Source organism: Chelonoidis abingdonii, unplaced genomic scaffold, assembly GCF_003597395.2.
Source record: "Chelonoidis abingdonii isolate Lonesome George unplaced genomic scaffold, CheloAbing_2.0 scaffold0441, whole genome shotgun sequence".
Taxonomy (NCBI): domain Eukaryota; kingdom Metazoa; phylum Chordata; order Testudines; family Testudinidae; genus Chelonoidis; species Chelonoidis abingdonii.
Genome location: NW_027424702.1, coordinates 11,981 through 24,914, shown reverse-complemented (window position 1 = coordinate 24,914; position 12,934 = coordinate 11,981). Strand labels below are relative to the sequence as shown.

Below are 12,934 nucleotides of genomic sequence, written 5' to 3'. Positions count from 1 at the left end.
AAAAGTAATAAAAATTATCTTTGTAAATTTAAAATGGAATAGGTACAGGGTTTTGTAGTTATAGGCACTGGGAATACCCTCCCAGCCTAAGTATTCAAGTACAAATTAAAATCCTTTTAGCAAAAATACAAATTTGAACTCCTTCCAGCCAAATGCACATTTGCAGATAAATAAAACAAACATAAGCCTAGCTCGCTTTATCTCTTTAGTACTCACTATTTGGAATCTACAAGAACCTGTATCAGGGACATTGGAAAGGAACCTGGTTGCACATCTGCTCTCTCTGAGTCCCCAGAGTGAACAACCACCAACAACTAACAGCACACACAGAAACTTCCCTCCCTCAAGATTTGAAAGTACACTGGCTCCTGATTCGTTCTCTGGTCAGATGACAGCCAGGCTGCTGAACTTGTTAGCCCTTTATAGTCAAGGAGATATAAAGTACTTCTGTGCTATTAACTTTCTTATCTGTTTATGACAATCATGAGGGTGGCAGGTATTTGATGTTTTTATTCTGAAAGCAAAAGCTTCTGGAATCAAAAGATTGCTTGAGAATCACAGCTTCCATTAAGTATAATAATAATAATTTTTTTTCTAACTTATGCTTTTGGGAGAAAAAAGTGAAAATACGAATCTAGTGTACCCTAAAGGCTCAGAAACAAAAATGCAAATAAAAAGAAACCCACAGATCTTTGGTTTGAACCCATTATGCTTTGGTGCATGAGGTGCTATGTGAATTGTTGGGTTATCACTACTGTATATCTATGTTTAGCCAAAATTACACTAGAAATTTGCCTTTGAGAGGGATTCCACACAAGAGAGTGTTACTAGGTTGACCCAAGTTGATGGCCAATGTTCAAGCCCCTGCACACTGTTCCAGTTGGGAGTGGAATTTGAGGATGAGTCTGGTATCTTTCACACAATCTTGTTTATTTACCAAGTATGTAGGAAAGGCTGTTTCCATGTTAATAAGGAGGGAGCAAAGCACCCTACCTTTTGCTCACAGCTCCAAATTCCCTCAGCCAACTTGTTCAGTAGGTGTGTGACTCCCTCTGTCTCTCTCTCAGCCTTGGGTGTGCCCTTTGCTATTGTGTCTTTGTTATCATGTCTCACATTTAACCTGAATGAACAGCAGCTGCTCCATTCATCATTTCAAGGGGCTGTGAGGCAACCAGTAACAAGAGAACAGGGCTGCCCTCGGTGGGGAAGTCAGTAAATCATGAATGAGGTAGCACAATGCCATCCCTGTGCAGTCTTAACCAAAAGAACTGACGGTGAGCTAAGAACAGGGGTTCTCAAACTGGGGTCAGGACCCCTCAGGGGTTCACAAGGTTATTACATGGGGGGTTGTGGGCCATCAGCCTCCACCCCAAACCCTGCTTTGACTCCAGCATTTATAATGGTGTTAAATTAAAAACACTATTTAATATATTTCTAAGGGGGCATCACACTCAGAGGCTTGCTATGTGAAAGGGGTCACCAGTACAAAAGTGTGAGAACCACTGGCTAAGAACAACAAGAGTCATATGAACATTTAAAATAAATAATGAAAAGCAGTGAAACTGCATTAACCTGTGGATTACAGGAAAGGAAGTAAAATGCAACACGGAGTCCTGTTACACCTTATAGGCCAGGTGTCAGCAGTGACTCACCAGGATAAGCACCCTGGCAGGCTGGGCCAGTTTGTTTACCTGCTGCATCAGCAGGTTCAGATGCTTGCGGCTCCCAGTGGCCATGGTTTGCCATCCTAGGCCAATGGGGGCAGCGGGAAGCTGCGGCCTGCACATCCCTTGCCCACGCTGCTTCCTGTCACCCCCATAGGCCTGGGACGGTGAACCACGGCCAGTGGGAGCTGCGATTGGCTGAACCTGCTGATGTAGCAGGTAAACAAACTGGCCCAGCCCGCCAGGGTGCTTACCCTGGTGAGCTGAGTGCCAGAGGTTGCCGACCCCTGTTATAGACTAACAAATGTATTGGAGCATAAGCTTTCGTGGGTGAATATGTGTCTGAGGAAGTCGGTATTCACCCACAAAAGCTTATGCTCCAATACTTTTGTTAGTCTGTAAGGTGCCACGGGACTCTGTTGCTTTTCACAGATGCAGACTAACACGGCTACCCCTCTGATACAGGAAAGGGAGTGCAATTCAGGCAATCTGGACAGTACTTGCTCCTTGCCCTGACTTTTCCTAATCTGACCATCTCCTTCTCTTGCCTCTACCAGTTCTCTCCTTTGGACACATTTTTTACCCCTCCACGATTTCTCCCCTTCTTTCCCCTCTCATTTTCTCCCACTTTTAGCACCATTTCCTTGCCGCAGGAAGCAGATTGGGAGGGTAGAAGGGCAGAGTGAGGGCAGCGGCTTCAGCAGATGCCACTGAGCAACCTGGTTTCGGTCCAGCAAAGGAGCAAATGCGGCAGGAAGCAGTTTCTCACCTGATTCTTCTGCCGCATCCCTGTCCGGGACGAGGGGGAGGGGGCATTCCTGCTGGGACAGCAAAATAAATAGCACAGGGTGGCTGAGGAGCCTTCTCAGAGCCCGGGATGGCACCAGGGAGTGTATTGCTCCAGGACTCTGTGTCTACACTCTGAGGGTTTCTCTCGGTTCAGGAAGGAGAGAAGGATTCTGGCTGGCGTCCAGCAGCTAAGGGGTTAACAGTATAACGCCAGACTGCTGCTCTGCTTAGTGCTGGCTCTTGCTGCTGCACAGGAGGGGGTTGGACTTCCTGGGTCAAACACTGACTGCTGCCTCCAGCTCCATTGTGAGCCGGGAGCTGCTGCTCACTCCCCAGCGGGGTTTGTATGGGGACAGATCTGCGCTAACCCGCCTCTGTGCCCGGCGGACTTTCTGCGGGGGCTGGACCCAGCCCCTGGGGCAGCCCCGGGTTCTGCCGCCACCAGCCCCTGAGCCGGAGCCTGCAGGTGAGGGGCGAGACCCGGGGGAAGGGCTGGGGCCGGGCAGGAAAGTGACTCTGTACCGACGGCCCCTCCTCGCCCCAGCTCTGCTCCTGGGGGTGGGGGGTGGGGTCTGCGAGTCCCAGAGCTGCTGCCTTCCCTGATCTCCCCCCACCTCCGGCTCTACCCCCCTGAGCGCCTGCAGGAGCCGAGCTAGCTCCGGGAGAGCGAACGGGCCGGGCCAGGCCAGGGACTGAGTCTCCCAGCTCGAGGTGAGGGGAGGGAGCAGGAGGGAGACAGGGGCAGAGACTGGCAGGGGCAGCAGGAGCAATCAGTGGGGAGGGAGGTTCCCGGCTCCCAGTCCTGCTCAGCCCCAGTCCCTGCAGCACCCCGGGGCACATTGACTTTCCGGGGGAGGACGCGGAGACAGAGGCGATACTCCAGCGCTACACAGCAGCATTCACTTGCTTTTGCAAGGATAGCAGAGATGGTTACCAGTTGTTCTCTACCGTCTACTGCCGGAGAAAACTGGCAATGAGATGACGGTTATCTCTCCCTCTCTGTGCTGTCCGCTGCTATGCTGAGTGCCCCTGGCTGAAATCGGCCAGGGGCGCAACGCAAAAGCAAAATTGGGATTGACTCACTTGGGACTGAGTGAATCCTTCCCTTATGGGTTCTAAAAATAGAGTGAGTCCTGACAAGAATAAGGGGCAAGTGTATTAAAGGAGCAGTGTATCACAGCACAGCTGCTCCGTGTCAGTATTCACAGGGGGGGCAGAGGAGAGCCCCTGCAAGTAACGCACCGTGTGCTTCCCACCTACCTGGCTGCTACAGCGCAGTGACCCCCCCCCCCATTGTTGGCATGATTATGAAGAATGCGGAATAAGAATCACAGACTAGTTGATCAGATAAAAATGAGGGGGGCAGCCCATCCATGGCATTATGACAGTCCATGCAGTTTCAGAATCTTTTCTTTACACAAGAGAGGGAGGGTTGATGAAGCTAGCCCCCAGGTGAATAGATGAAGACAGTTACCCAGCCAGTTCCTGTACCATCCACTGTCAGAAAAAAGGGATCATTCCCATTTTCACCCAGACCCCTGAAGGCCGAATCAGCCAGGAGCACTCACTGGGCAACCGTCTACCGCTGGGGAGGGGCAGAGGAGCGGATACTGCTCTTCACCGCAGCAGCATCGCATCTGCCAGCAGCATTCAGTACACAGAGGGTGACATTTACAGTACTCAAGGAATTATTTATTTTTACTTTCTTTCATGTGCTGGGGGACTGATGAGCTGCTTCCCTGACCAACGCCAGCCACTCCAAAAAATGTGTTTGAACTATAGGGACATTGGGCACTCAGCAGAATGGCAACAAATACTTTCAGCGGACGGCTGTTGGACTTGGTAGCTGGAGTCCTCAGTACCCCTCTACCTCCCTCCTATGAGCATCCTGTTGAGTCTCTGGCTTCCCTTACGTTGTCACACGTCGCTGTGTTCCTGAGTTTATTTTTCAAACGCTTTGGCATTTCTGTTCTTAACGGAGCTCTGATAACAGATTTGTCTCACCGTACAGGCTCAGGTTCCTCTCCCGTCGGTTCCATTGCCATGCTGGACTCTTTATGCTTGAACTGCATCGCCGCCAGTGCTGATCAGAGCGACCACCGTGGGCAAGCAGAAATAGTAATTTAAAATTGTAGGGCTTTTCCTGCTTTACGCTACTCCGCCGCAATCCGAGTTCGGATTGCCGTACAGAGCGGTCAGTGGTGACACTGTGGACGATTTACGCCACTGGAGGCCAATAACGTGATTTCTTGTCCACACTAACCGTAATCCGAACTGTTAATATCAAATTTAGCGCTACTTCTCTCGTCGGGGTGGAGTACAGAAATCGATTTTAATAGCCCTTTAAATCGATATAAATGGCAACGTCGTGTGGACGGGTACAGCGTTAAATCGATTTAACGGCCATTAAACCGATTTAAACGCGTCGTGTAGACCAGGCCTCAGAGTTACTAGACAGGTCTCAGGTATGATACAGACTGATAGTTCCTATGTTCATCTTAGGGCAGAAAGTCTCTGTCCTGGGTGAATTTATCTGGAAAGTTTGGTATGGGAAAACACTTAGCTTGTTTTTGAGAAGGGGCCTGGGAAAAGAGCAAATTATGATTTTACCATTTTATTTTTTAAACTGATTCTAGTCCCTTAAGAATTTGGGTAAAATGTTTACATTTGACTGAGAATTCCTATTCAAGAGACAAGGTGGGTAACGTAATATTTTATTGAATCAACTTCTGTTCATGAGAGAGACCAGCTTTTGTGCCACAAAGGGTATGTCTACACAGCAGAAAAAACCCATCAGCTGGCTTGTCCTAGCCAACATGGGCTCATGGGGCTCTGGTAGCAGGGTTCTTTCATTGCTACATAGACTTCCTGGTTTGGGCTGGACCCACAGGGTGAAAGTGATTAACCACTGGAACAAATGACCAAAGGAAGTGGTGGATGTCTTCAAATAAACACTGGATGCTTTTCTGACAAATATACTTTAGACAAATGCAGGTCAGAACCGGTAATGGGGTAAAATGCAGAAGGTCAGACTAGATGATCTCCTAGTCCTTTCTGGCCTTAAGCTGTATGAGTCTTCAGAACTCATCCTGCAACCACTCACACATATTTAATATTAAGCATCTCAGTGGTCCCATTGACTTCACTTACTCTCTGTCAGTAACAGTGTTTAAAAGTCTCTGTGGGTTTAGTCCTTGTGGGAGGGCTGGGCTGTAAATAAAATGATGAAAGCCAGGATCCTTAAAAAACAGGAGACATGTAGAAACCTGTGTTCAGGCAGCTCAGTCATTGGCCTGATTATCAGCAAGGCTGGACACTCAGAACAGACCCAACGTGGCAGGCTCAGCATTCTTGAAGTGCAGGCCACTTGTTGAGAGACTTGACTTTGGATTTGGGACTTAACTTTGGGCTGTTCTTTTGTTTTGTTTTGTTTTTTAGTGTCTTGGCTCAAGCATTCTCCAGGATGACAGAGTCTAGAGTGTCTGTTGGCAGGGAAGGAGTCTGGGGGAAATCGGGGTGTGTAATGTATTAAACCCCTTCTGAAACCTTCCCTATCACCCTTCTCACTCTAACAGGGTGCAAAATAAAGTCCACATTTGCTCCAGTTCATCCCATCCCATCCATGGAGAGACAAGGAAGGAAAATGGCTGCAGCGGAGCCAGTGACCTTCGAGGAGGTTGCTGTGTATTTCAGCGAGTAAGAATGGGCCCTGCTGGATCTGGGTCAGAGAGCCCTGTACAGGGATGTTATGTAGGAGAATTATGAGACTGTGACCTCACTGGGTAAGGATTCCTGTCCCCTTGGATATTAGAAGCTGCGGGGTCTCACAAGCATCTGGGTCAGCTTTTCTTCAGGATTCTTAATTGGTCCCCCATATTTCTGTGATAATCAGTCCTATTAGTCTCTAGATCATGTGTCTGTGAGACTGTCCCTTCCCACAGGATAGAAGATTGAGGGACATGTTGATGGTGCTACTCTTCCCAGAAACAAAAATTTTAAGGGCACTTTATCTCCATCTTGATTGCATTCTGCCTGAGCCAGATAGGTTAGCAGGAGGTGCCAGATGTTTCAGACTCTTCTGCCTGTCAGGAAGGCCATGGACCAGAGTAATGAGGCTGGTTGCCATTAGTGTCTCTAGAGCTGCTGCTTCTGCCAAGGTGCTGAGTTCTTGGAAGGAGGATGTTGGTCCTGGTGTTTCTTCTTGCCCATGATGGTTCCTCGCACTGAGTGGCTGTGTTCGGGGCTGAGGGAAGGCATATGAAGTAATTGGTGGTCTGAGAGTATTCTGTGAGACTGTCGCTATACTGTGTGAATGTCGGGGGGACTGTCCAGGGAGGTTAGAAGAATATTCACAAATTGGCAAGGTGTTCATAAAAGTGCCACAAGAATGATTTCAAGTTTGGAAAATGTGCCTTAGAGTGGGAGACTTAAAGAGCTCAGTATATTGAGTTTATCCAGGAGAAGATTAAGCGGTATTTTAAACAGAAACCTTAGGTATCTACAGAGGCAGATTTCTGACAGCAGAAGGCTGCTTAATCTAGCAGATAATATCCGAAGGAGATCCAGTGGCTGGAAGCTGAAGTTGGATAAATTCAGACCAGTCATAAAGTGCAGATGTTTAACAGTGAGATGGATTAACCACTGGAATTGCTTACTCAGGGCTGTGGTGGATTCTCCATCACTAGGCGTCTTTGTCTCAAGCTTGGATGTCTCATTCTAATAAATATAGTCTAGCTCAATCACAAGATATGGGCTTGATGCAGGAATCCTGGGTAAGGTTGTCTAACATACAGGAGGTCAGACTAGATAATCATAATACTCCCTTCCGGCCTTTACATCTGGTAATCTGTGTTTGTAGATCTGTAGTTTAGTCAGAAATTTGGTCAAGTCCCAATTCAGCAAACTTCCCTATTCACCAAGCACCAATGTGGCTCAAGCATGAGAGATGCTCGACTAGGAACCTGGGGGACTATGGGGATTCACTTGGTGGGATTTCTTTGGATGGAGTTGTCCTGCATCTAAGGAAGAGAAGGAGTGAAATTAGCAGAATAAGAACAATGTTCTTCCAAAAAGCAGACTTTCACAAAGTCTGAGAACTTGGTACGTATGGTCCCATAGAAAGAAATCTAAGGGAAAAAGGAGTTCAGGACAGCTGGCAGTTTCTCAGAGACAATATTTACAAGCCAAAAGCATATCCCAATAACACGGAATGATAGGAAGAATAGCAAGGGGCCAATATCGCTGCATCAGGAGGTCTTAAATGACATGAGCATTGAAAAGGAATCCTGCAAGAAGTGGAAACACGGACAACTTGCTAAGGATGAGTATGAAATAACGGCTGAGGCACGTAGCGAGAAAATCAAAAAGTCTGAGGCACATTACAAATAGCAAGGGACATAAAAGGCAATAAGAGGTGGTCCTGTAAATACATGAGGAGCAAGAGAAAAACAAATGACAGTGTAGGCCACTACTTGGAGCGGAAGGAGAGCTAAAAATGATAACATTAAGAAGGCTGAGTTGTTAATTCCTATTTTCCTTTAGTGTTTAGTAAAAAAGTTAACATTGACCAGATGCTTAATAGAACTAATATGAAAAACAATGGGGGAAGGAACACAAGCCAGAGTAGAGAAAGAATAGATTGAACACATCTATCTTAAATATTCTTGAAGTCAATGGGGACTGACAAAATTCACCCTGGGGTACTTAAGGAACTAGAGAAAGCAATCTTGAAACTATTAACAGTTATCTTTGAGAATTCATGGAGAACAGGTGAGGTCCCAGAGACTGGAGAAGGACAAACATAGTACTTATCATTAAAAAGGGGAACAAAGATGACGCGAATTATAGGCCAATCAGCCTAACTTTAATACCTGTATAGACATTGAACCAAATTATTAAACAATCAATTTGTAAGCACCTAGTGGATAAGTAATAGCCAACATTGATTTGTCAAGAATAAATCAAGTCAAGTCCAAAGTGTTACACTGAGGAAGGATAAATCAAGTGCACAAATACACAATGTGCAATAACTGGCTAGGAACTAGTACTGTAGAAAAGCACTTGGGAGTTACAGTGGATCACAAACTGAATGTGAGCCAACAATGTGATGTAACTGCAAAAAAGGCTAATATCATCCTAGGCTGAATCATATGTATGACACGGTAGGTAATTGTCCCTCTCTGCTTGGCACTGACGAGGACTCATTTGGAGTACTGTGGACACTTCTGGGTGCCTCACTTTTGGAAAGATGTGGACAAATTTAAGAGAGTACAGAGGAGAGGAAAAAAACTTATTGAAGGTTTCGAAACCCTGACTTATGCGAAAAGGCAAAAAGAAGTGGACATGTTTAGTCTTGAGAAAAGAAGACTGAGTGGGAGACCTGATACCAGTCTCCAAATGTGGGAAGGGGTGTTATGAAGAGGAAGGTGATCGATTGTTCTCCACAGAATGTAGGACATGAAGTGATGGGTTTAACCTGCAGCAAGGGAGATTTAGGTTGATATTAGAAAAACTTTCTATCTGTAAGGACAGTTAGGTAATGGAACAGGTTACCAAGGGAAGTTGTGAAATCCCAGGTTTTCTCTACACTACACAGGTGTTTAGGAGACAGCGTGCTGTTCACACTGGCACTTGTCATAGCAAAACTTTTGTCTTTTGGGTGGTGAGGGTATTTAACACCTCTGAAAGACAAAAGTTTTGTCATTTGATCTCCAGTGTAGACAGAGAGCCAGTCACCGGTTGCTTTTAAGAACAGGATAGACAAACATTTGCCAGGGTCGGTCTTGGGATACCTGGTTCTGTCTCATTGTAGGGGGCTGGGACAGATGAGTTCTTGATGTTCTTTTCAGCAGCGCATTTCTATGATTCTATGATTTGAGCCAAGGTGGGAGAAGAACGTCTACTCCACAGCCAGAGCTGTCCTCTCTGGGTCTGAGGTGTATGGAGCAAGCTAAGGGTGTAGGAAAAGCAAATTTCGGGCCTGAGATATGAGCCAGCCAGGCCCCAGCAGGGGCAGATCGGGTCTTATGGATAATGGGGAAGGGCTGAAGGACAGTTGATCAGCAAGCGTATGGGGGCCCTTTTTCTGGTCCATCCTGACTCATAGAGAGCTTTTTGCTCCCTGTGTTGGACAGGGAGCAGGTGTCTAATGATCTTTTTCCAGGCCCTGGGTGGTGTTTCCTCTGTTTATTTCTGAACAGCTTATCATTGGGGGAGAACCTAGGGTCCCCAATCGGGTGACACAGCCCTGTGGAGCTAGGTGATGCATGAATGCAGACTAGGAGAGGGTCTCCATACCAAAGAGTTGATGGTCTGAGTAATATCCTCCTGTTCTGCCTTGTGTTGAGAAGGGATGTAGAAGTAGTGGTGGTGGAAGGGAGATGTGACTGTAAATGATGGGTGCTAAGTTGTACCCCAGGTACCTTCAGAGTGTAGCAACTCTGCTCAACAACTCAGGGGAATAAGTCAGGGCCATTCCCTAGGCAGAGTGGGTGAACCCTGCTCCAGACCATTGCATCATGGGATCTTGAACAATTTATAGCCCAGTGCCCGTAGGGTTGGGGGTAGGGAGAGGAAGAAGCCTCTCTGCGTGGGCTGCTCAGATCCTTGGTTTGGAAGTAATAACAGGCCTGAGCTTAATGGCCAAGATCAACACTTATTTCCTCACCCTCTCTGCCAAGCAGGATTCCCAGTTTCCAAACCTGACGTGATCTCCCAGCTGGAACAAGGGGAGAGGCTGTGCATTTCCAATCTCTGGGACTATGAGGAAAGGGAGATTCTGAGAGACAGGTGAAAAATCAGTTAAACTTACTCAGAAATCAGTTATTCTGTCATCCTGGTAGATGTCACGGATGCATTTTCATCAAGCTTGTCTGACCCTTCAGCCCCTGTCTTCATCTGTGCTCACAGCATGTGGAGGAAGGTTGGGTCCCCTCCTATGGGAAATAGTGGGGGGGGGCCAGGATTCAGCTCCTGATAGTTCAATCTCCCCAGCTGTTATTTGGGTTTGTTCTCCCCTTTCCTATTCCCCTTTCTGAGGTCCCCGGCACAAGGACTGATTCCTGTCTGGATTTGCTCTCTGTCCCAGCAGGTGGTGGGATGGTGAGAGAGAACGAGGAGGAAAATCCTCAGCAGGAAGGTCATGAGCAAATGGAACCACAGGGGACAGTATCCGGAAGAGCTGAAGGGCATGTTTCCCAGAGTCCTGAGCAGAGAGAAGCCTGTGAAATTCAGTGCAGACCAAAAAGGAAGGAGGGAAACTGCTCAGAGGAGAGACTGGGTAAATCCACTCACAAGAGCAGAGGCATTAAGAAAATCAAAGAAACTGTTCAACAGAGAATCCCCACTGGAGAGAGTCCCTACTCATGTGGTGACTGTGGGAAAAGCTTCAGTCAGAGCTTAACCCTTATTCACCATCAGAGAATCCACATGGGAGAGAAACCCTACAAATGTAATGAGTGTGGGAAAAGCTGCAGTGTGAGCTCAAAGTTTCTATTACATCAGAGAACTCACACAGGAGAAAGACCCTATGACTGCCCCGTTTGTGGGAAAAGTTTCAGTGTGAGCTCCAACCTTATTCAACATCAGAGAATCCATACGGGAGAAAAACCCTATAAGTGTCCCGACTGCGGGAAAAGCTTCAGTCAGAGTTCAACCCTTCTGTCACATCAGAGAATCCACACAGGAGAGAAACCCTTTGAATGTCTCGAGCGCAGGAAAAGCTTCAGTTGTAGATCAACCCTTCTATCACATCAGAGAATCCACACAGGAGAGACACTGTATACCTGTGCTGAGTGTGGGAAAAGCTTCAGTCACAGTGCACATCTTACTCGTCACCAGAGGACCCACACAGGAGAGAAACCCTACAAATGCAGTGAATGTGGGAAAAGCTTTAGTCAAAGCTCAAACCTTTATATACATCAGAGAATTCACATGGGAGAGAGACTCTATAACTGCCCTGACTGTGGGGAAAGCTTCAGACTGAAGTCAACTCTTGTTACTCACAAGAGAATCCACATGGCTGAGAAATCCTTTAAATGCCTTGAATGTGGGAAAAGCTTCAATGCGAGCTCAGCCCTTAGGAAACATCAGAGAATCCACAGTGGAGAGAGACCCTATAAATGTCTTCACTGTGGGAAAAGTTTCTGTAGCAGCTCAGCCCTTTGTAATCATCAGAGCACCCATCTTGAGGACAGACCCTGCAAATGCAATGAGTGCAGGAAAAGCTTCAGTCAAAGTTCCAACCTTATTCAACATCAGAGAATCCACACAGGAGAGAGACCGTATAACTGCCCCAACTGTGGGAAAAGCTTCAGTCGGAAATCAAACCTAATTAAGCATTAGAGAACCCACGTGGCGGAGAGAAACTGAGCTAAATGTGGGAAAGGCTTCAGTGAGAGCTCAAACCTCATTACACATCAGAGAATCCACACAGGACACAACCCCTAGGAATGGGTCATGTGTATAAGACCTATTGAGTACCATGAACCTCAAAGGGTCAGGCCAGGCTGGAGTGGCCCTGTAATGAGGACCTGCAATGGTTAGTTATTAAAGCAGAGAATGAAATCACATGCCTGGAACAAAGCTGTGTAGGCGAAGAGGCTGAGATAAGATTTCCATGTTGTGATGAGATTTGTTTATTGCACTCTCCCGACCCCACTTGCACTCCCACACATACCTCACCATGTACCCCTTACATCCACACCCCACCCCCACCCATATACATCTGACTCACACCCCTAGAGCTATGATTCCCAGTGCGGGGTGGATGCTGTTTGCTCAGGGGAGCAACATCCTTGACTTCCAAAAGAAAGTGAAATTGTCTTTCTACATGCTTCAGGACAAGAAATATTCTTCCCATACTTTAAAGCTCCCTCTCTCTTATCTGGGCCATCAGCTATTCAGAAGGATTTTTAATGATATGCAAGAAGAAATAGCAAGAGCACATCTGCAGGAAGGGAAACTAAACCCATCTGAAACCTAACCTGTACTGAAGTCCACTCCAAACCCTTACCAATTCTGAAATAAGGAAAAAAATCTTACTCTTCAAATAGCCACGACGAACCCATCAGTGAAGTTTATAATCTTTAAAAATAAAAAGTGGAATGGCTCATCAAATGCGTCTACTCACCTTTAAAAGAAATAATGAGTCCTTTGGCTGTCAGGCAGAAATGAGGGAGAGCTGCGGAATGGGTGTTCATCAAACATGCTGGGCAGCAGGAGGAGCATAGTCAAAGCACAACAAAAAAACCTGGAGGAAAAAAAAACCGTTTCTCACAGAATCGTAGAATTGCAGGGCTGAAAGGGACCTAGAGAAGTCATCAAGTCCAGCCTCCTGCTCCATGGCCAGCAGACCAAGTAAACCTAGACCATCCTTGACCGCTGTTTGTCCAATTTGTTTTTAAAAGCTTCCAATGATGGGGACTCCTCGACCTCCCTTGGAAGCCAATTGAAGAGCTTAACAACCCTTATATTTAGAAAGT

General features: G+C 46.8%; 1 protein-coding gene and 1 long non-coding RNA gene across 2 annotated transcripts; both read left to right on the top strand.

Moving 5' to 3' along the window:
* The first annotated feature begins 2,656 nt into the window (after nt 1–2,656).
* Nucleotides 2,657–10,233, top strand: LOC116827124 (uncharacterized). Its single transcript, XR_012654946.1, has 3 exons — nt 2,657–2,919; nt 6,029–6,235; nt 10,136–10,233. It is a non-coding gene; the product is annotated as an uncharacterized LOC116827124 (long non-coding RNA).
* Nucleotides 10,234–10,502: 269 nt separating this feature from the next.
* LOC142045736 (uncharacterized) lies at nt 10,503–12,639 on the top strand. The gene has a single exon (XM_075061388.1). It carries the CDS (start codon nt 10,551–10,553, stop codon nt 11,793–11,795), a length of 1,245 nt encoding a protein of 414 aa, XP_074917489.1. The 5' UTR covers nt 10,503–10,550; the 3' UTR covers nt 11,796–12,639.
* Nucleotides 12,640–12,934: the final 295 nt, after the last annotated feature.

What these genes read in the sequence shown, in the direction of transcription:
- LOC142045736 (XM_075061388.1), top strand. Translation starts at nt 10,551, where the DNA reads ATGGTGAGAGAGAACGAGGAGGAAAATCCTCAGCAGGAAGGTCATGAG.